Consider the following 22,168-nt stretch of genomic DNA (forward strand, 5'->3'; position numbering starts at 1 on the left):
AGGTGAGACACAGTGTGCGCGGAACTGAGCCCACCCTTTAATCCTGAGGTTCATCTGCCGGGGCCAAGCACGCTTGGACGGTGGCAGCGAGGTCCTCAGGATGTAGATGGATTGCCTTATGGGCTAACGAGCTCCATCTGCCCGGGGAGGGGCCCCGACCGGGAATCGAACCCGGGTCTCTGCAGTGACAGTGCAGTGTGTTTTCCTCTACACCACCGGGGGCTCTAGTCCAGATCCTTCACCAGCTAAGGTTTTGAGATATCACCTGTCTCTTCTTCTTTCCCGTGAGACAGGGGAGCACAGCCATGGAAAGTTTTGTTCCTCTACCATAAAAAATAATATTTTTGTGTTTTTATGTTGTTATTATTATTGGAGAGGATTATCCAGAATTGGAGTGATAAGAATATTTTTCATGACGAGACTAGTCTGAAAAACGTCTTCCATTTGTTACTGAATACATATTGGAACTGAAATAGAAAGCTATCTGAAAACCTGTTGTTAGATGCATCCATATGGAGTAAACCATGCTTACTGCTGGTCAGGAATAGGTAGCAAAAATTCATATTCACTAGAAAGAAATTTGCTGGTTTAATGTCAGGTACTATTTTGCTTTCTATTTCACAGGACTTCATTTTTCCCAAGGAGAGTTTTAAGATCAAATTAAACTTGAAAAATAATTATTTTAAATGAGAAGGAAAAAAATTGCAAAACTCACAAAACAGCATGAAGTGTTTATGTAGTCTATGAAGTAAAATTACACAAACATAGATAAAGCTATAACATTGCTACAGTAAGACAAAAATGGAATTAATCTGTGACTAGGTTCACTAATCCCAATGTACTGTGGGCTATGAAACTCCTTTCTGGATTCTTATCTTTAATTAAATTTTATATTTTGAGAATTTCACAAGTATTCCCCTCAAATGCTAATTTGAATAACAGCATGGTATTGAAAGCACCACTTCCAGGGAGGAAATAAATTACATGCAAATTCCTGCTTTACTAAATGTCCATGTCCTTGGTGTCTTTCTGCAAAGCCATGTCCTGTGCTTTAAGCTGACTGCTGGAAACTTTTTTCTTTATATTAGAAGTTTATGTAGAATTGTGAAAATTTTCTTAATTACCCATTCAAAAGAAGAGGTAAAATGGGAGTGAAGCATTCTAAAATATTTTTTATTTCTAAACTGTCTTTCTCAACTTGACCAGGATTGCATGTGTGCTGTATCTATAAAAACCTGTGCATCTGCCTTCACAGAATTAAATTTGGATATTTTGGTGGGGCAGGTCAGGTCATATATTTAAACTGAAAATGCCTTTGTTACCTGCCCACTGAGCCTTTGCATGTGTTTAGGAAAGTCTGAAACACAGATGGCCCTGAGAAAAAGAGCTCCTTAACTTTGAATTATTTACTTTAATGAAAATTCTACATCGGTTACCTTAATTCTGAAAGCAGTTTTGCATTTTTTTTCTATTAGAAAATTTCCTGTTCCATGATTCTATGACTCTATTTGCTGCAGAATTTTGCAATCATGCTTCCAAAATTCTCTATATCATAAAGGAAAAAAATTAAATGTCAGAAGCTTATATTTACATTTTCACGTTTTGTTTACATCACAGTTGATCAGTGCATTCAGTGTGAATGCTACTATAGGTGGGATTGTAGGAACTGCAGTGCACATGGAACACACAAACATCAGTGTTACAGTTTAGGATGCATAGGAGAACACAGCATAAAGGAGGGAAAGTGATGGCACTTTTTGAAAGATAGGGGGTTGTAAGATAGCCTGAGTATTTTAGGGAAGAGTTTGGTCAGATAAGGTTGTAATATCCTGGGCTGAGGTGTAGGACTTCTCTCTTTTTGTAGTAAAAGTTCAATGCAGCAAACCACCTGCAGTTTGTGATTAAAAAAAAAAAAGCAAAGCTAATTCCACTCTGAAAAAATCCGTCTGAGGTCTTCAGAAAGCTTTTCCATTTGATCTCCTGTACCACCAAGTACTCTGCAGTTTGCTTGAGAACTCACTGCTCCTGCTCTGACCTTACATAAACAGTTGGTCTTGAGCAAACAATTAATAAAATAATACCATTAAATGTTTTGAGAACCATCTTATCCAACCATTCATGACCTAGTGTGAATTAACACTTGTACTACTTATTATCTAATTAGGATTTTCATTACTTGATGTCTGCAGATGTTGCTGACAGCTGAAGGAGTATAATTTGTTAGCTCAGTAGGCCTTCATCCTCAGAGCAGGGCACAGTATCTCCCTTTGTTCCTTTTAATTCGAGTCTAGTCCTGGGTCTAAAGAGAGACCAACTCTTCTCCTTTATGTAAGCTTTAGGGACCTTTGGAATTCAGACCACAGGATATTTGTGAGGATAAATTCTCAATATATTTTTAAATTTTTAAATTGCAACTGATAATTAAATAAAAATAAACATATTTAAAATACACTCATTTCCCCCTTTTTCTAGTTATATGCGTCTGTAGGAAATGTCAGGCATTAAATAATGAAAGAAAATTTAGTTTTGAAACACATTTACTACAAATTATGACATCGTAGAAGACACTTGCAGCATTTTTAGTATAACTTCTTTTGGAATTAGTTGTGAGCCAGATAGATAAAACGTTGCTCTAAAATAAAACTGCTTCAGTGCTAGTGTTACTGAACTCTAGTGGAAATGATAAGTGTCTGTTTTTCAGAATGTAGTTGTTTTTTTTTTTTTCCTTCAAGTTAGGTCAACTCAGGAATTTATGCTTCTTAGGGAAGACAGAATATATCCCACAGACATTTACAGAGAAATAATTTTGATACAATCTTTCTTGTTGTATTCCTACCATCAGCATTGTTTTTATGCTGAATACTTACTCCATATTTTCCTCCTCTTGTACACACAGGAAATTCTCCAAGGTGTGAATTTGCATCTGAACCGAGATTTTATTTATACTAACAAAAGAGGTAGGAAGCAGGAGTCATTCTTAGTTTTATCCAGAGTTTTCTTGAGCACACCTTCAGTGAATGTGATATTTACCACATTTCCAGCATTTGTCTGGGTTTTCTGTAGTTCTCAGAGTACAAGATTGTGTGTCTGAAGGAACATATTTCCAGTTAATTATTACATTAAAATTATCTTTTGACAAAAAAAAAAGTTGACCTCTTATCAAAATAAGATTCAAATTTCTGCTGCCCAACCAGTAGTCATCTTTGTTGCCATGAATTATTGTGTTAGGACTATACTGCACCAGTAAACACAGCAGCCTGCTAAATTATTCTTTACATGGAATATATCAAATTTTAAAAAACATGAGTAATATTTACTCACTTTAGGATGACTAAATAAAACCTTGTATTCAGTGGGTGTTTGAAGTTCCTAGCTATATATGTTTTTATTATTTTCATTTTTTTTCTGAAAAAGAATAAATATCTTGGAACTTGCTAGTACTGATGAAATTAGGTTATAAAACTAAACACCGGGAGTTCAGAGTCATAGCCTGGGTCTTCTGCTAAGAAATATGAGTACTTCCTCATGGTGTCCTTAAATGTAAAGGAGACAGTCTGTTATGGAAAATATATTAATGAAAAAACTATACATCCAGAGGAGACTACAGGGACTGCATATTGAATGATAGCAAGTACTGATAGCAAGAATGTCTAGGAACACATATATTAATGGTCATTTTAATGGCTTCCTGGAATGAACTATTTTTACATTGCTTTTTCTGTCCTTTTATACATATTGTTTTAAAGTATCATTTACACTTAACTGTTTCTTGACAGTCAGCAGCTTTGGAGATTTTAATCCTATCCTGCCTGAACATTTTCTGAGAGGTGAGAAGGTGTCAGAGCAAGTCTGGGAAGAAAATCACTGAAATGACATCTATGTTGACATGATGACATACACATAAGAAACAGCCAGGAGAGGAATTTATTGTCTGGAAGTGTGAATAGTATGTTTATGGCATTTAATGTAGTTGAAATACTAGCCCTGGAGAAAAACAGAATTTTAACAGACTTCTTTTAATCCCTTATTTTAGTAAGTGATAACAGTGAATGGAACATCATGTCTGGGACTCCTTAAACACATTAGTATTACCTATTTGAATTAGATGATGGTGAACATAGGACAGTGTTAAATCAGAAACACAAATTTAGTGTTAAAAGTAACAATGCGGATTATATTACTGTTTGTTTCAGTAAATTGATGTGCCTCTAACTTGCTTTGTTGAAATGCTTTCTGATAAACACTATCAAAGGGTAACTTGAAGAAAGTAGTTCTCAACCAGTTTTTTCTTGTGATAAATTCAAGATATTCCATGGTCAAGATATATCTATCCTACAGAAAAATGAAAACAAGTAATAAACATATGTGACTTTACAATGGACAGCAAAGAATGTAAATATTTTTTTCAGTGAGAAATTTAGAACTTTGAGAAGAGAATTTTATTTCATTTTAAAATATCCATTTATCTAATGCTATTTAAAATAAATTCTTCAGCATTTTCCATGTTTTTTTAACATATGGTAGAATTTTAATAACTCTAACTGGAACAATACTAGAATATCAAATGTTACAAAATTTACATACAATCTCATCTGCAGATACTTCTTGTATATCCCATTACTGAAAAATATATCAAACCTGCTTTTAGAAAATTTGCCCTTTGATTGCTATTTCAAAAGTCTAGCATACTTTCTTATCTTCATTATTAGACTGTGTGTTGTCAGTCATAATGAAGAATAGCTATTGTCCATGAAAGGATGGAAATTATCTGTACTGTGCTAAAAAGATATCGTGCAGTACTTGCAATTACATTGTCAGGTGCAAAAAGTAGCAAAAGATTACACATTACACAAGGCCTCTGTAGGAGTGCTGTTAACTCAAAATGCCAGTCAGTCATAAATTGTGATATTGGTTTATAAACATTTTCAGAACTTGTGTTTTACTTGTCTGGAAGTTGTACTGAAGCAAATGTAAAAAATTAGGGATTTCTTATGTCTTACAATCCAAATTTTGCAGTAGTGTCAGTACAGATATTTATGGACTGATGGGGGTCATGGTAACTCTAGAGAGAATATAGAAGCAGTAGCACAGTACCCCTTTGAAAAAACTGTGCTCATTGGTAGGAATTACCTGATTAAAAAAAAAAAATCTTCTGCTCAGAAATTGTATTTCCTCTTGACAGGGTTCCTGTGAAGTAGGGAAGTACACAAAAAAGATTCTTAAATTTTCCCAGTTTACATTCATACGAAATTCAGAAAGCTTTGTAACAGTCCATAAAAAGCATGCTAAGGCTAAGGAGAGCTGTTTACATTCCCATTCACTGCCATTCACATATCATTGGTGTGTTTCTATTTCTTTATTCCTACTAGTAAAAGCATGGTCATAATTGTAACAGCCAGGATCACTTTGTCACTTTTTTACTGCAGTTATTACATGACTTATATCTGTGAAGGAGGCTTCTGCTGTGAACATGAACCTTCCTCTGACACAACAAAGATGTTGAAAGTAGAAATGATTTTCCATTATCAATTGAAAGTACCAATGATTTTCCATTATCAATAGATTTTGAGATACAGATGATCTTTTAAATTTGTGGAAACATTTCTTCAACATGATGATGCAGAGTTCTTTTCCTGTGTCATCTAGTGTTTTTGGTTTCTAGCAAACAGCAAGAGTTCTGCCTTATATGGAGATGGACAATATCTGTGATCAGAAAAAAGCAATTTTTTTACAAATCTAAATTTCATCCAACAAGAAGGAAAACTGTAGACCACATGAAAGAGATTAAATGGCATTCTAGATGCAAAACCAGAAAATTACTTAGCTTTTAAATTCATATTCTGATATTCAATATTGTGATACCACTTTCTAGTATTTTAAAAGTATATAACAAAGAACTCTTAATAAATAAAATTACAGAAAATTTCCCTTAAATAATGAAAACATGCATTTCTTTTAACTTGAAAATGCATTAACATGAGTTGATAGAGAGCTCACAAAAATATGGAGATAAAATCCTTTTGAAACGATGATATATGCAGTTCTTGATGACACATGATAGTGGGTTCTTTTCATTTTCTTTAGAATGAATCAACTTTTTCACCTGAAATAGAAGCCATTGGACAATAGCTAACCTGTTTTCTTTCTACAGTCTCACAAATTTCTCAACAAATTAGCTTCAAAGAGATTGAAACCCAAAAATGTGTGAAAGATTTTTGTAAGGATGGGATAAAAGGAAGCTGGTAAATTAATTATCTCTCCTTGATCCTTTCCACATAATATTTTTTCCTAATCAAACTCTGTAATTGAGTAAGTAATCAAGTCCCTGGAACAAAATTTCCTCTAGTTCATTTTACACAGCTCACAAAAACTGCATCAGAAAATCACACATTTATTTTCTATCTTCACACTATTGTTTAGAAAGAGCAAAGTAAAAAGAATTAATTTAGAATATCACATGAGTACACAACAGAGTTGTTTTTCCAGAGCTTAAAAATTAATGTGCTGTCTTCAGATCTTTCGTAGAGTAAACAGTATTAGCTGTAGCACTATCAAACAAACAAGGAAACAAACTGTATTTTCAAAAAGTGTTTTTGAGTACTATTACACTTACAGCTATGTGTTCAAGTGAGCTATTTCTATCACTCTCACTAAAATAAGGAGAAGGTGTATGCATGGAGATCAGTAATATAGATTTCAATGATCAGGGTTTTAGAGAACTAATAGTTCTTTTCCATTTTGAAAAGTCTGAAATAATCTTTAGGTTGGCATTCCTATTCAGTAATAGCATATATGTCTTTTCTTTTTTCAAGATCCTATTAAAATGCATGTGTTCCCTTTTTGCCTACTGTACTGCAAATGAAAAGGAAAGGTAGAGTTTGATTCAATCTTTTTGCACATTAAAAAACAAAATAAAATACTGCAATGAGAGTAGCTTGACTGAGCAAGCACCAGATATGAAGGTCAAAAGCACCTGTAGGAAGTCTGCAGAAACAGTGTGTGGAAACAGCAACTGTGGTTTTATTCCATCTTTGTCACAAATTTGCAATGTTTTTCAGTGATGAATAGTTTCTCATTGCATCAGTGATTTTCCAAGCCTGGAACTTCTGTATCTCTTGGGACTTTCTAAAGAGTATATGCACTTACATTTTTCTGACCGAGACCTTTTCAGTGTCCTAAGCAAACATCTTTTCATATGAAAGCAGGCTTACCTCACCAGGTAGTGCGAGTTATAGTATTGGTAAGTACGACTACTTTTTGCATCTTTGAGATGTAATGTGACTGTGTAGCTGAATGGTCAACCATTTACAAACAAAGCAGTGCTTCAGGTGTCGAAGTAAATTAGAGGTTTCCAGGGCCCATGCCAGAAAGTAGTGCCATGAACTGAAGCATTTTCATTGTATGCTTGTGCCAATTTATAGGAATGGCGAGATTTTTAGAGGTAATTTTTACTGGCATAACACCTTATTATAATTTAGTAACTCAATATGAAACAAAACATTTTTCTTCCAATGGTGATGATGTGTGGTCATGGCTTATTTTAGTAACAGAGTATCATCACGTTATTTCGATTCAAATTTGGTCAAATTTATGGTTCTCATACATGGATCTAGGAATCTAAGTTATTACCGTAATTACAGATTTAATGATTTTAAAGTGTGATTTGGTGACAGTAACTGCAAGGAGATGCTGAAAACTGAAGAACACTCAGTTTTATGAATTTATCTAAAGACCATGAAATATATATGTTTTCTGCATAGCTTAGTAACATCAGAGGGGAGAAAGGAGTCATGTGTTGCAAGAGCACAATGATATGCACATCAACATGTGCATAACCTCCTAGTTCATACACATTGGAGTCAGATTTTGGTTACCATATGGACAAACCTAACGAAAGTCCAGCCTAGATCTTGAGAATTATTTGGCTGAATGTAATAATGAAACATTAATTTAAAGTCTAATTTGCATATTTCATGGTTTAATTTACTCTTTTTTTTTTTTTTTAATTGATGATGTTTTTTCTAAAGGAATGGAAAAGATGAGTTTCAAAATGTAATGAAATTCTATTGCCTTCCAGGAATAATTTTTGGGGGGCATCAAGAATCCACCTCCCCACACTCTTTCTCTGGGAGTTTCAAAGGTCAGCACTTTTTAAGGGTATCACAACTGGATAGACTAGAATCTGGTTAGGGGCTTTTAAAATAAGAATTTTTTTTTTACATCTTGGTAAATTTAGTTCAGTTCGAGGCTGTGAAACTCTTAAAAACCTCTAAAACAAATATACAGTATAAATTGTACTTGTTGGGAAAAAAAATAGTTTCTATGCCCATAGTAGCATTTCCCCAAGTAAAAGATTTCTGAAATGAAAGCTTACTGCTGCTGTGAAGAGAGTTCAGATAAAAACTTTGCCAGAGTGGAATTGTTTTTCTTCTGTGTACATTTAGACAAATAGTACACTGAAAGAACAATTTTGGATTCTCTTTTTCATGAAAATACATAGTGTTCTTTGAAAACAAAATGATGGTTTTATACGTAAATGTTTATTGTGGTGCTTTAGGATTACTTTTTTTTTTTTTTTTTTTTTTTTTTTTTTTTTTTTTTTTTTTTTTTTTTTTTTTTTTTTTTTTTTTTTTTTTTTTTTTTTTTTTTTTTGGTCATTTGCTGAAGTCCTTTTGTATAGAGAGAAAATAGAAGTTAGTGTTGACCACTTGTGGCAGATTTAGTACACCTGATGTTGTTTCAGATGTGATTGCCTATGTACCTGCATTCTTCTGCTGTTACACACTTGTAAATAGCTGCAACAAAGGAGATGACTTCAGATAAGCACATCTTGCAATAACAGCTGTTTGTTTGCTGCAATGTTATATTGTGAAGTTAATACTGTTTCAGTTGTGTTTTTCCTGGATGATTGCAATCCAATTATTTTTCTTCTATCTCAGAAAAGTCATTCAGCAGATGGGGGAAACTGTGATTCTGTATTTTCTTGCTCAGTTTGACAAGGGTGTAGAATAGCTTCTTTTCAATTTGTGGACACTGATGTGGATAACACAGTTATCTCCTGGGCTAATGATACCCTCTGAAAATTCCATCAAAATGTGTGACATTGCCCAGAGCAGTGTCTTTCATTAAAATATATATTATAATTCAGACTAAAGCAAGCAAGTCTGCGGCAAATCAAATGTTGCTTTTACTGCATAGGCACAATGAAAATTTCAGTAGTATCAGCTCGACTTTGATTTTGCAGTGTGCACAATCTCAAAAAATTTTATATGTGGTTTTTACTACTAATAAGTTATTGTATCATTTCTTTTGAATGAAATGTTTTGTCTACATAAACACCAAAGGAAGTCAATATGATTTCTGTTATTATTAGACAGAAGATTAAAATATTTTTTACTCAGTATTTTAGTGTTGTACCATGAATTCTTTATACATATCTACATTTTGATGTTTTTAGTGATGCATTAAGCAGTTCTGTGTAACAAAAGTAAAGTAATATGCTACATTCTTTTCAGTATATTCCTCTATGGTTTGCTAAATCTCATAGCTTATGTTGTTTTGGGATAATTTTGTCATGCCTCTGGGTTGGGCACTCATTGGTAGACTCTGCTGGGGTAGTGTTGTGCTAGGGCCATCTTGTCAAGTTAAACTTTTAGGCAATGACAACAGAATTAAGAAGGGGAGGTTCTGCTACTTTGAAAGAATGTGGTGCTCTTTGAACAGAAGACAATATTTAATTAAAAAGACGTAATGATAGCGTCACTACCAGAACTTAGGTTTTGATTTTGGAATTCTGTGCATATTAGTTTTGTCTATTTGTTTATTATTTTTCAGAAATATTTTTTACTTATTTGCAGTTATTACAAAGTACTTAAAGTTTATATGTACATAACTACTTCTGCACTGATTAAATTCATTAGGTTAGTGCAACAGTTCTTGATTTTTTCAAATCAACCTCGGATTTTAGTTAGATCATATTATTTTTTTTAACAGAACAAGATATATCTTGTATCCATAACCAAGAATTTATTGGTAATCCAATCAAAATGTTGTGGAAGTCATAACTAATCCACTTATAATGCCACCCACACAACACACCAAAAATTCAAATTATTCAATCAAAGCAAAGTGGAGGAATCAATTACACAGCTAAATCACTAACAGACAATTCTGCTTTAAAATTGCCCCTCCTATCCAGGCTTCTTTCTCTTCTGGTCAGGCATGGTTTCCTGGTTGCAACTTGTTTTCCTTAGGCAATCGCAGGGGAGCATGGTGATCACTATGAGTTGTTAGCATTCCACATTCCTAGTAGAAGCAAAATGTTATCTTTCTCCTCAGTTTTTTGATTGGTCTTGTAGCACTTATTGGTGTGCTTGTTTCCCGTTGGGCCCCACTTCTGTACTGTCCAGTGGTTTCTGCCTGTATGTGGTCATTTGCTTAACAACTATTTATCTTTAAATATTTGTATGTATGACGTGGCTAAGCATTAGCTAAACAAAGGAAATGCGTGACGTTGATTGGTAGTGAATAAGGCCAGTAACTAAGCAGCAGTCACTTGATGTTTGGGTTTGTGATTAGTCTGTAACCACCCTATCGTTTTATAGTTACTAACAGTGAAATACTGTAGTACCTGGACAATTAACCTTCAATCTGTGCATTCATCAGTTAATATGCTGGTGCATCAAAAAAAGAAGTATTTAAAGATTTGTAGTATGAAAGTTAATAAAAAACTATAAAGAAAATTCATTAACTGAAATATTTGGTATACCTCTTCAAATCATGCCTTTGGTTGATGTAGCCCTTCTACAGTTTCTGCAGGAATACTAAAAGAAAATTAAGCATTTAAAAGGGCTGATGGAAGAAAAATGTTGAAGTCTTAGCAAAACAAGGACACCTTCGTTGCTATTCTGCAAAATCAGTCATACGCTGATGATATAGGCTAGTTAAAGACTGAGGAACCATCATAAATCATCCTGAATGCAGCTTGCTATTAAGTATGTCAAGAAGTGCAGCCCACTGCGTTCATAAAGGTGACATTACAGATATGCCCATTGACTATTATTTTCAGTTTCTTCTTCCCCTGAAAATTCAGAGAAATAAGGACAAGAATAATGACCAGCAGAGGACAAAAATTAAATACTTTCTAGAAGCTCTGGTTCCAGACAGGTTTAGAATATTTCATAGATATAGTCTTGTTGGAAGCATAACCAAATCAGCAGTAATGTTTGCAGAAGCCAGCCCATCACTTAGGATAGAAACCACGTTTCCAAAAGGAATTCAGAAGCCTGCATTGACTGCAGTTTTGGGGGATTGGAAATTTCGCTGTCAGGGATTATCAGAATGAGGAGTCTCCCTGGGAATGGGATAATGGAGACACCCCCAAGTAGGTCATGATTGGGTCAGCCAGAAGCAGGGAATCAGAGGTACCAGGGCAGTCCCAGCCCCAATTACCTCCCTGGAGATGGAGACAAGCTGAGGCTGGAAAGGGCAGGCCTGTGAGGAGCTGGAGACCAGCTCTGCTGCAGCATTGCTGGGGCAGGGACTAGTGCCTCTGGGGAACTCAAAGGAGGTCCTGAGCCCTGGGCAGGGTGGGGGAAGCCTTGGTAGGCTAGATAGGACTAAATGGTAAGCGTAAGCTGCACTAGTATCTGGTGGATAACTAGGCAAACTATTGGTCTGCAAAGGAATTTTTAAAAATAGTGTTTGGAGTCTAATGTGAGACTGCTTAGGGAAGCAAGTTGGTATAATTAAAGAAGGGGAAAAAAGCTTCCTTTAATAACAGTTAAACAATTAATATCACAGAACAATATATAATCATCAGACTATCATGAAAACTAAGATCTATTGAAAGGCATTTTCAGTAATATTTTCATAATCATAGTTAAAAACTCTCACGCGGTTATCAGAAAGCTGGGTTCTAATGTTTGTCGTATTTCCCTTGCATCTCTTTTCAATGCTTACTCAACGTTATGACTAACCACGTTTCAGTTTGCAATGACTCTGTATTTCTTTTTAAATTAAGAGACTCATACAGTGTTGCATCTTTCTGTCTCTGACCAACAGAGCAGAGGAAAAAGTAGCATCAAATTTTGTGTTTATCTAAGCTACTGATTCACGTTGCTGCAGAGTGTGAGTGTCTCTTCCTGTAGTGTAAACGTGTTCTTGCAGTAGTCAGGGCAGAGGTGACGGCATCTCGTTGAAATGAAATGGCCACACCCTTTCAAGGGATCTGGTTTGAGATGACTTCCCCAGGTCACACAAGTTAGATCTGAACCGGTGAACAAAACATGGGTTGGCTTGCATCTACATTGCTTAGTGGCATCCTTCTCTCTGTCAAATTAATCTGAAAGAGAAATACCTATAGCAGGTCCCAAGAAAAGAGAAAGTCCACTATTGTCTGGCTAGATTTTGTTCCCTTGCTGTCTTTTATAAATTATTACAGACATAGCTGCAGAAATACACTCTCCCAAGCCATGAATTTGTAACCTAGGTGGTGAATTACATTTATTCTAATTGGAAATGCTTTTGCGTAATAAACCACTTGTTGTGGAGATGATTTCCTAGTAGGAAGGGAGAAGAGAGAAGAGCATCATGCTCAGCACATGAATTTCACATTAATCTGGTGGGCATTGTCTTAAACAAGGATTCTCATGGGCTCTTTTCAGCACAACATGTTACAAATAAGCATTTGAGAGAAACCTAGATATTTTTCTACTTGGACCAATTTGTACTGAGATGGAAGAATTAAAGAAGGAAAAAACAGTTCTTCAATCTTTACTTTGCAGAAAAATTGAAATATAAACCAACCGACAAAGGAAAAGGTCTTTTGCCATGCAAAATCCTCCTATGTGAATTCAAAATTAAACATTAGAAATTAAAAGGCCTAAATCAAAGTAGTATATTTAGAACAATATAAGAAATATTGGGAAGTAAGGAAGCAGGAGCTTTTTCTTAGCTTTTACTTGTTTTCACTTGTTGCCATACAACTGAAATTTAAAAGAACTAGTTGTAAATTGAAGGCTTTCAGTGATTATTAATACCCAGATAACATTCTTCTAATGATATTACTACTTTAATTTTTCATTTGAAGTTTTCTGGGTAACACAATGGAATAATATATAATATGTAATTTTTTGACTGTGAAATAAGCTATCTTTTATTTTTCCTAATTTTTCTTACTTTTTAGATGTAAAAGCCATCTGACTCAAATGTACCTGGATTTTCTTCACTGATGACAAGTACAAGCAGTTGTTTCTTTACAACAAAAAATATCTAATGTTAGTAATTTTTCAGAATGTTCCATGCATTTCATGCCATCACAGTAAATTTGTGAACATGCCTTTCTGCAGTATGGTATTGGAATGCCATTTGTATGTTGGTATTTGGAGTTTTGAATATCTTTGCTTCTTAAATTCTACAGCAGTTCCTTATTCTATGTATTTCTTACCTAGTAATGTAACCAATTTTTAATTGTTTCATACTTTCATAATTCCAGTTATTGATGCAGTGATTTTTGCTGGGATCTCTACTTGATATATCTTAGTGTACTTTAACATATACACCTGTGGAGGTAAAAGAGAGAAGTAGAATGGAGAATCTTCTGATCTTTTTCAATCTGAAATATTTTTTAGCTCCTTATGTCTTCCTAAACTCAGCAAATTTGTCATTTTCCTGTTAGTATTTGCATACACTAGCACTTAGGGCTCATTTTATCACAAAAGGAGCCTTCAGCAAGAGGAAACAATTCTGATGGTTTTTGAAATATTAGAATATGAGCAAACCTAGGCTATAATACTGGAATACATGCTACTCTTTTTTTTTTTTTTAGGAATAAATCGCTTCAAAGAACATTTTCACTTCATAGGAAGTTTGGATTCCCGGTATTTTGCATTGAGTGAATTATTCCTTTGTTAATAGAATACAGTGTTATTCTAAGGATAAGAAATTATTAATTTTGCCAGTGACTACTTTAAGTGAAATGTGTAAGACTGTTATGCTGTCCTAGAAAGGCAAAACCAAACAGTCAGACTCTTTTTCTGCTTCTTTCTTTCTTCCATTTTCAAAACAAAAGGGAAAACAACAACAAGGAAATGATAAAGGGTCCACTGTGGTAACTCAGTTGTTTTTTGGTTATTCTGTCAGATCTTCTTGTGGCTTGCATATAGCGCATTAACTGATTTATATGAGCTGAAAATCTTAAATTTATTAGATTTCACCTTCCCAAGGCCCCCTACAGTACAAGATATAAATTATGTGCAACACCATAATTTTATGGATTTAATACACAACATGAAAAATTCCATCAAGCTCCATATACTTACTCCTTTTGCAAATAGAAAGGTTGATAGTTTTAAAGGCAAGACAGAGACCTGGAAAAAAAGGTACAAGTACTATGTGAGAAAATAGCAACACCTCTGTAGCTTATGTTTTAAGTAAGAAAAAAAGATGTTTTCTACCCTACAAGTCCTATTTCCTCTCTATCCAATACTGAGTGGTTTTTGAACTGAGAGTGAAAACTAGTCTGGAAACTGACACCTTGCATTTCATTAATTAAAAATAATATCTGTCATTCTGCTTCTGTTTTGCTCAGATTCTGTATAAAACCTTAGTAATGCCACATTGCATATACTGAGAAATAGGGCAGTAGGATAAGAATGTCTTCTTAAAATTAGAAAGTTTGCCTTCTGATTTAACATCACAATATAACTGCACAATACCTGAGGCTATTCATTTCTGCTTTTTCACTTTTCTTAATTGTGCTTCTCAATAAATACATTCTGTTCTCAAAGTCATTTCAAAGAAGAAAAACCCAACAAACTCACAGAACTTCTCAGTTTATATAAAAAACACTCTTCCTTATCAGAGAACACATGTTCTCTTTTAATCTAAACAGGCAATTCTTTAGAGTCAAGTTAGAAACAGTGAGACTTAATGGGAAACTTTTTCATGTTATCTCATGTTATAACCAGCGTACTTAGTGGCTTTCCCCCTCACACACCCCTACCCCTCCAAATAAATAAAAGCTTTATTCTACTCAAGGAGGGGCATAATTTATTTAATGAATATTTCATAGCACAAACTGTGTGTTATGAACAATGAAAATGCTGGAAGTATCAGTCAAACTTCATTATTTAATTATAAATAATTTAACTAAAGGCAAATTATTTGATTTTCTAATTAAAAATAAACAAACAAAATGCCTGTGTTTTGCTGTGGGAGAGAGTAATCCTAGACAGACATCTGCCACTGTCACACTGTGCAGTTTTCTTTCACAGTAAATGATGTTGTCCTTCAAGACACAAAAGAAAATGTAGGTGGTTGGACTGAAGTACATCCACTGAAGCAAACAATACTCAGTGTGACTTCATCCAGTTTAGTGCTTAAAACAGGGTTTCCAGCAGTGAGTGCTGTAAAATAACTACTAGAAAGACTAAAACCGAAGATAAATAAAACAAAAATCACCCCAGTTACTAGAATATTCTTGATTTAGTGAAGTTTTCTAGAATGGATGGAAAACCCAAGAAATCCCACTTTAAGAAATGAACTATGCTGGATGGAAGTAACCCTGGACAAAATGTTTGGGTTACCAGAAAGAGCACATGAAGAATTATGGCAAGAGATGGAAAGGGTAAAAACTAAGTAGAAGGGTGCTAACAGTAATATAGTCATATCTTATGTGCAATAACCTTTAATGAAATGTAAAATTAATTTTATATGATTTTGTGTGTTTCCACAGCTGCATTCCAATTCTGACAAAGGTGATGGATCAGTCAAATACATTCTTACTGGAGAAGGTGCAGGGACTATATTTATTATTGATGACACGACTGGAGACATCCATTCAACCAAAAGCCTAGATCGAGAGCAGAAGACACACTACGTGCTTCATGCACAAGCTATTGATAGACGAACAAACAAGCCACTTGAGCCTGAATCTGAATTTATTATCAAAGTACAGGATATCAACGACAATGCACCAAAATTTACAGATGGACCGTACATTGTTACTGTGCCAGAGATGTCTGAAATGGGTAAGGAAAAGAAACTGTTCTATTCAACAGTGTTTTAACAAGTGAAAATGCCACTACTGTTTGTCATAGTTGTAACACATCCTCGTATAATTGATTGTAGGTTAAAGATATTACAATTAAGAACAGATGATTAGAAAACATGAAATGCAACCTTGTATGTTACTAGTGACATTCACATTAAGCAAACAGTACATACACACATGATGACTGCAAGAGGAGAGTCACTCCTAATCTTGAATGTTTTAACGTATGTTCCTGAGCAAATGATTCTTTACATTCTAGAAACAAGATGTATTCATATATCCTCATTCAACTACACACTTTATGGTTTTCTTTTATGTCTACAGGAGCAGTCTATGCAATTCAAAGAATTAAACAAATACAAAGGAATAGTAGTTTCCCAGATGATAGTTTCCTAGATTATTTTAGACATATATTTATTTATCTTTAGTAAGGTTCTTATAAAGTGAACTGAAGTTCTAAAAAGTACTAATCTTTGGTTTTCCTGGTTATATAGTTCAGATGTTTTTTGAGATGCTACATTATGTAATCAGATTTTTTATTTAATACTTCTTTGGTGTTCAAATTTTCAGCTTTCCTCTGTTAGAGGAATTGCCAACAAAAAATTATGTAAATACAGAAGGGCAGTATTTTTGTGAATAATGTCATAACACCTTTGTGTGAATTACTACAGTAAGTGCATAGAGCTTCCAGTAAAAATACTGTGAGTCTGTACAAAACCTCTTCAACTCTTTGATAAATCACTGTAGCATAAAGCTTTACTGTTAGAGTTGCAGTTCATTTCAGTAGCATCTAAGCTTTTATCTCAGTTATCTCTCATTACACCACAGACTGTCATAATGAGAAATTCATTTCCTTTATCAACTATCCTCAAAAATTTATAACTCCATCCTTCTCTTTATTCAGTTTCCTTTGTCTTTAATGGAGACCATTTTAATTGATTATTTCCTTCCCCTTTGGAAGCCTTTTGTTTTCTGCATGGGGGAAAGACAGCAGAAAGGAAATCAGTATTATATTCAAAATCAAAATTAGCTATTATAATAATTTTTATTTGTATTCTATTTATAAAAATTGGGCTGTGGGGTTTTTTTGTTTATTTGTTTGTTTGTTTGGTTGTTTTTTTTTTTTAATCCTCTCAAATTGGAGCATTCTTGCATAAGTGTTAATCATAATTTGGCAGTAATCTGAGTCTGGTATTACAGTACAACTACATCATACAAGTTACTGTTTCCCAAAGGAAAATTTGAATCAATAGTCTGGAATGGTACTTTGGATTATAAACCAGAGTAGATTATGGTAAAACAATGAAGTTTTATTGGTAAAATAAGGCATTAATGCATATGGTTTATAAATAAAATACTTTGTGAGTTGTACCTGAGGCAAGTCATTAAAATATTTATTCCACAAAGCTTTTGTGTTCCGTGAATAAAACTGAGTTTTTGTATCCCATCATACAGGCATGCATACGTTGTAGGTATACATTATATTTTTCACTGCAAATTTATTATCACTATTTTCTTTTTTCTCTCACTGATTTGTTTATATTTTTTGCATACTGAAAGAATTCTATTGCCTGCAATTTCAGGAAGACTAATTCCATTATTGCTTCCATGGGATACATTCTTTGTGTCCAATTATGGAGATATCTGTGCCACTTCTATTTGTTCTGTAATTAACGTGTTTTATGACACTTAGCTGCAAAGTATATACATAACTGAACTTCTTGATGTTATTTTATGAATTTCTAAGGATGCTTCACTACTTTAAAAATTTCTTATGGTTTTCACACGATCAACCTGACCTTTCAATGTTACCATGTCTCTGTAGCAGTCCTCATGCTGAGTGGTGTTATTTCTGATCTCAATTATGTTGTTTAGCATCAGCAGCAGGTTCTTCTTTGTCTCCTCAAGATGTTAGGTGGCATTTCCCCCATAATTTGAACTTTTCTTAATCTAGCTGTAAAAGCTTTAGGACCTTTATGGCCTTTCTTTTTTTTTTAAGGTCACTGACAAGAAAGTACAGGTAAGTTTTCTTAAATTTTTTGCCAAATATTAGATCACAGCGTTCACTGTGACACAAAGTTAACATACTTTATATGTACTGTTCTGAAAGAGATGAAAGAAAACACATATTCCTTGCCTTCACTGAACCTTTTCCCTAAAAATTTGCTCCAGAACTAAGTTTACATCTAAAATTATTTCTTCTGCAGTGTAAAAAACTCAGTTTCATTGACAGCTCTGTGGCCTCTTTAAAGGTTTATGAAAGTCATCTTTATGTAAATTAAAAGGAAATAAGGATATTTTTTAATTAGTAAAAGACCTTCATATGTGTTAATTGTCAGCTGCAAAATGAGTGAAACTGCATATTAAGCTTTTAATGCTGAGTTAATTTGGAGGTGGGACTAGATGATCTCTAAAAGTCCCTTCTAACCATAACCATTCAGTGATTTTGTGATAAGAAGAGTATTCCCAATAAATTCTACTTAAGAAATTAACAGATATAGTGGACTTTTCTGAACTTCTTTTCAAGGTATTATAGTGTGAGGCATCCATAATTATGGATAATCTGGAAGACAATATTCATGTTGTTTCAAATATGATTTTTATTAGAAGTACCTATTTAACTTCCCATGTTGTGAAACTAAATCACATTTTATTGACTCATTAGTGTTTTAAGACAATTCTAAGAATTAAGTTAGTTAGGCAGGAAATCCCTGTGTCCATTAAACTTTACCTTCTTTTCACTTCTTTTAATTTTTGTTCAATATTGATCCATTTTAGATTTTAACAGTACAGTGAACTATGGAAAGTCATGCGTAGAGTTTGCATTCTCAACAGACATATTTTATTGAACTGTCTCATTAAACACTAAAAATTTGTCTTCAGAGAGACAAATAGAAGTATTTCCATTCATCTTTTGTTTGATATATAACACTAAAGAATTTTTATTGCAAACATTAAAAAAAGAGGAAAAAACAAAGAAATATATTTTGAATAAAACTACAGTTTGGTTCCCCAATCAAATAATCCTTTTTTTTTTTTTTTTTTTTTTTTGACACAAAAAAGGCAAAGCTTACAGAGTGGTGTTCAGAGCATACAGACATGTTTTATAGTTCTATATAAAGCATTAATTAAGGAAACAGAATTCCCAAAATGTAATCTCTGACATGTAGTGGGAAAGCATGTGTCGTCCTTTTTATTGCCTAACTGGAGTGACAAAATGCTTTCAAAGCAAAGTTTTGAGTTTTTCTTGATAGGCACTTTCACAGTAAGTTAGTGAAAAAAAAATGGAACGTATGCCTCTGGGTCTGATGTTCATATCTCTCCTGTGGTCTCTGGAGAAATTAGACCCCTATCTTTTGTATCAGAGTACTTTTTTTAGGCTTGTTAACATTTAAAATAGCAAGGGAGCTGTACTTTATGCTTCTCTATCTAAATCCTTCATTGCATGTAACTCAACAAAAAATGATGCTGCATCTAAATGATACAAAGTATCGAGAATTATGATTTGTCTGGCATGCTGATGAGCCTGAACGATGCCAAATAAAAAAGGAGTAGTTGGAAGGCATAGGTACTCTCTTTACCTTTTTTTTTTTTTTTTTTTTTTTACAAGGCTTTCTAACCCACAGCTTTCACAAGCTATATTTCCTTGGTACCCAAAAACTCAGGAAAGAGTTAGGCAGAAGGCCCAATGCAGGAATATTTTACAAAATGTTGAGCATGCTTCTGTAAGATAGTGGAAAAATTAACTTCACTGAATGAGAGTTTAAGATGTACGGTGGGAGTTTGAGTTAAAATCTGTGATTCTAAGTGTTCTTTTAGGTGGAAAGAGAACACTTTGCCACTATTCAATACTAAATTACTATTATCAGATGTTTCTTGAGAGAGAGATACAGTTGTATTCGAAAATCACTGTGGCAAATTTTAAGGTACAATGGCTTTCCATTTATGCTAAAATGACCTGTCAGCTGCTTATGTGAGCTATCCCCTTTTACTGTTCCTGTTTCTTTTGTCCCACATCAATGAGCAATATATGCTCTCAGATTCTTTTTTACCTTTTGAAATAAGGAGAGAGAAGAAAGTCTCCCAAGGATGAGAGAACTATGAAACCTCAGTATTTCTGGTACTTTCTTCTGAAATAGCCAAAATCCGTTCAATCATTTCAATTTTCTGGAATTCTGGGGAAAAGTGCTAATGGAAACTCACCCTAGTGGTAACTGTTTTCCTGGAAACAGGAAAATCTATAGATAAAAAGGTATGGAAGTTGCCCAGCGTTCTGGATAGCAAACTCTGGTAGGTGACTGACTATACCTGTTTTTGCTGTACACAACTGAAAAAATAAAATAATTGTTTATCAGTTAGACTTCAATTATTCCACAAGATTGAAACATACAAGTTCCTTTCAAATTAAAACTTATTGGAAAACTGGGTTACAGAAATATATCCTTACAGCATTTCAATAAGCTACAGAATAGGGGGGAAAATGCATTTTCTGTTCTTTGAAGTGACCTGATGTATTTCTCAGGAACCCTTATTATTAAATAAATACAGCTGAATAGATTCCTAGAACAGTTGAAGACAAAATACACAAACTAATTTATATTTGTTTACCTTTCCACATAAACAGAAATGAAGTAATAAAGTTACTTTTACCATTGACATCTGAATAATTATGAATAGACTCCAGCTCCAGCTTGATTTTATTACAGTATTCAACTTCAAATTCATCAAGATATCCTTATATCTGCTTTGTGAATATATTTATCTATGAGACTGTATGCATTTGGGCTTCTCAGAGATCAGAAGACACTATATTTAAGTATGAAGACACATTTGCTATACATTTTACTAAGTCACCAGTAGAGATAAAAACAGCAGCTCTCGGTATCCAAGTTAACGTGACACAAATGAGAGAAGAGTTTCTCAAAGAGTGAAGAAAGTGTAAAGATTTGCATGCTTAGTTTGTTGGACCCCAAGTGAGGCTCCATGATTTTACTTACTTCTATTTCCAGTGTATGCTGAGGGTGTTCACATCAACAAATAGTTCTGTGCAGGAAGCTAAACATTTGAAACTTAGGAACCGACGGCCCCACCATATGTTTTTGGGAAATCTTATTTCAGATTAACTCTTCTCTGATCTCTGAGACTACATGCCTATTAGCAGTCAGAATAAATCAGGTGTATTGCTGAAGCACATCTCTTGGTTTAGTTTCATCTGAGGAAATCTAGTTAGCATGCTCTGAAACTGTTTCATGAGGCAAATCAAAGTACAAAAAGTAAAGGAGATCAAGGGCTTCAATTCAAAAACATACTTCTCCTCACAACTAAGACGTGAAATTGAACACCCCAGAGTGCAGGTGATGCCTCAGTGGTTAATTTAGCTGAGAAGCCATTTTCAGATGCAGAGTTAAATGACAACATCCTGTTCTGTTATCATTATTCTGGTATTTTGATACTGGACCAAAGGAGCCTGTAGAAAGCTGTGTCTATAGAAGGATAAACAAATGGAATGAAGGCTGAACCTTTATTAACATGCAGTCTTTCATTTACTGATTAATTATATTAAGTGTTTAGCAGTGATAGCAAAAAAGATTCATCATTAAACATCTTGAAAAATATAGTAAAAAGTAAAATCACTTGTCTCTGTTCTATCTGTGCAGTACTTACACATTTTATATTCTAAAAAATATTGTCATAACTTATTCCACCTTGTGACATTCTAGAAACTGTGATTTTATTTTTCTACTGGTTTTTATTACTGGCATAAATATAATTGTCTTTTAGTCCTTATTTTTCTAATTTCTATCCTTAGCAAGGTTCTAGTAGTTTTTGAGATCTTTGATGCCTTCCAATAGCTAGATGATTTTTTATTACCATAGCATCTTTTATTGATATGGGGGCACTAATGGAAGTTATTTTAAATACTTCAACATTAATTTGCATTGTGGATAAAGATAATCCTGAGGTCCATGAATTTGAGCTATTCAGAAATCAGTATCCAAGCTTGAGGTCTATGTGTGTTAACATGTATGAATATGCAAGCTATGTAAGTTACTATTTATGTTTATATGTATGTAGTTAATTTACATATACATATATAGAGAGAAAGAAAAAAGG

At 33.8% G+C, this 22,168-nt stretch overlaps 1 protein-coding gene across 1 annotated transcript in view; it reads left to right on the forward strand.

Annotated features, from left to right (window-relative positions):
• LOC114065404 (cadherin-18) overlaps positions 1–22,168 on the forward strand; it is a 183,474-nt gene that overhangs the window by 90,567 nt on the left and 70,739 nt on the right. The window contains exon 4 of the mRNA XM_027899300.1: positions 15,737–16,031. Coding sequence (XP_027755101.1) covers positions 15,737–16,031 — 295 coding nt within the window. The remainder of the gene's footprint in view (positions 1–15,736; positions 16,032–22,168) is intronic.

This window comes from Empidonax traillii, unplaced genomic scaffold, assembly GCF_003031625.1.
Source record: "Empidonax traillii isolate 1590-97213 ecotype Southwest subspecies unplaced genomic scaffold, ASM303162v1 scaffold656:size372004, whole genome shotgun sequence".
Lineage (NCBI taxonomy): Eukaryota > Metazoa > Chordata > Aves > Passeriformes > Tyrannidae > Empidonax > Empidonax traillii.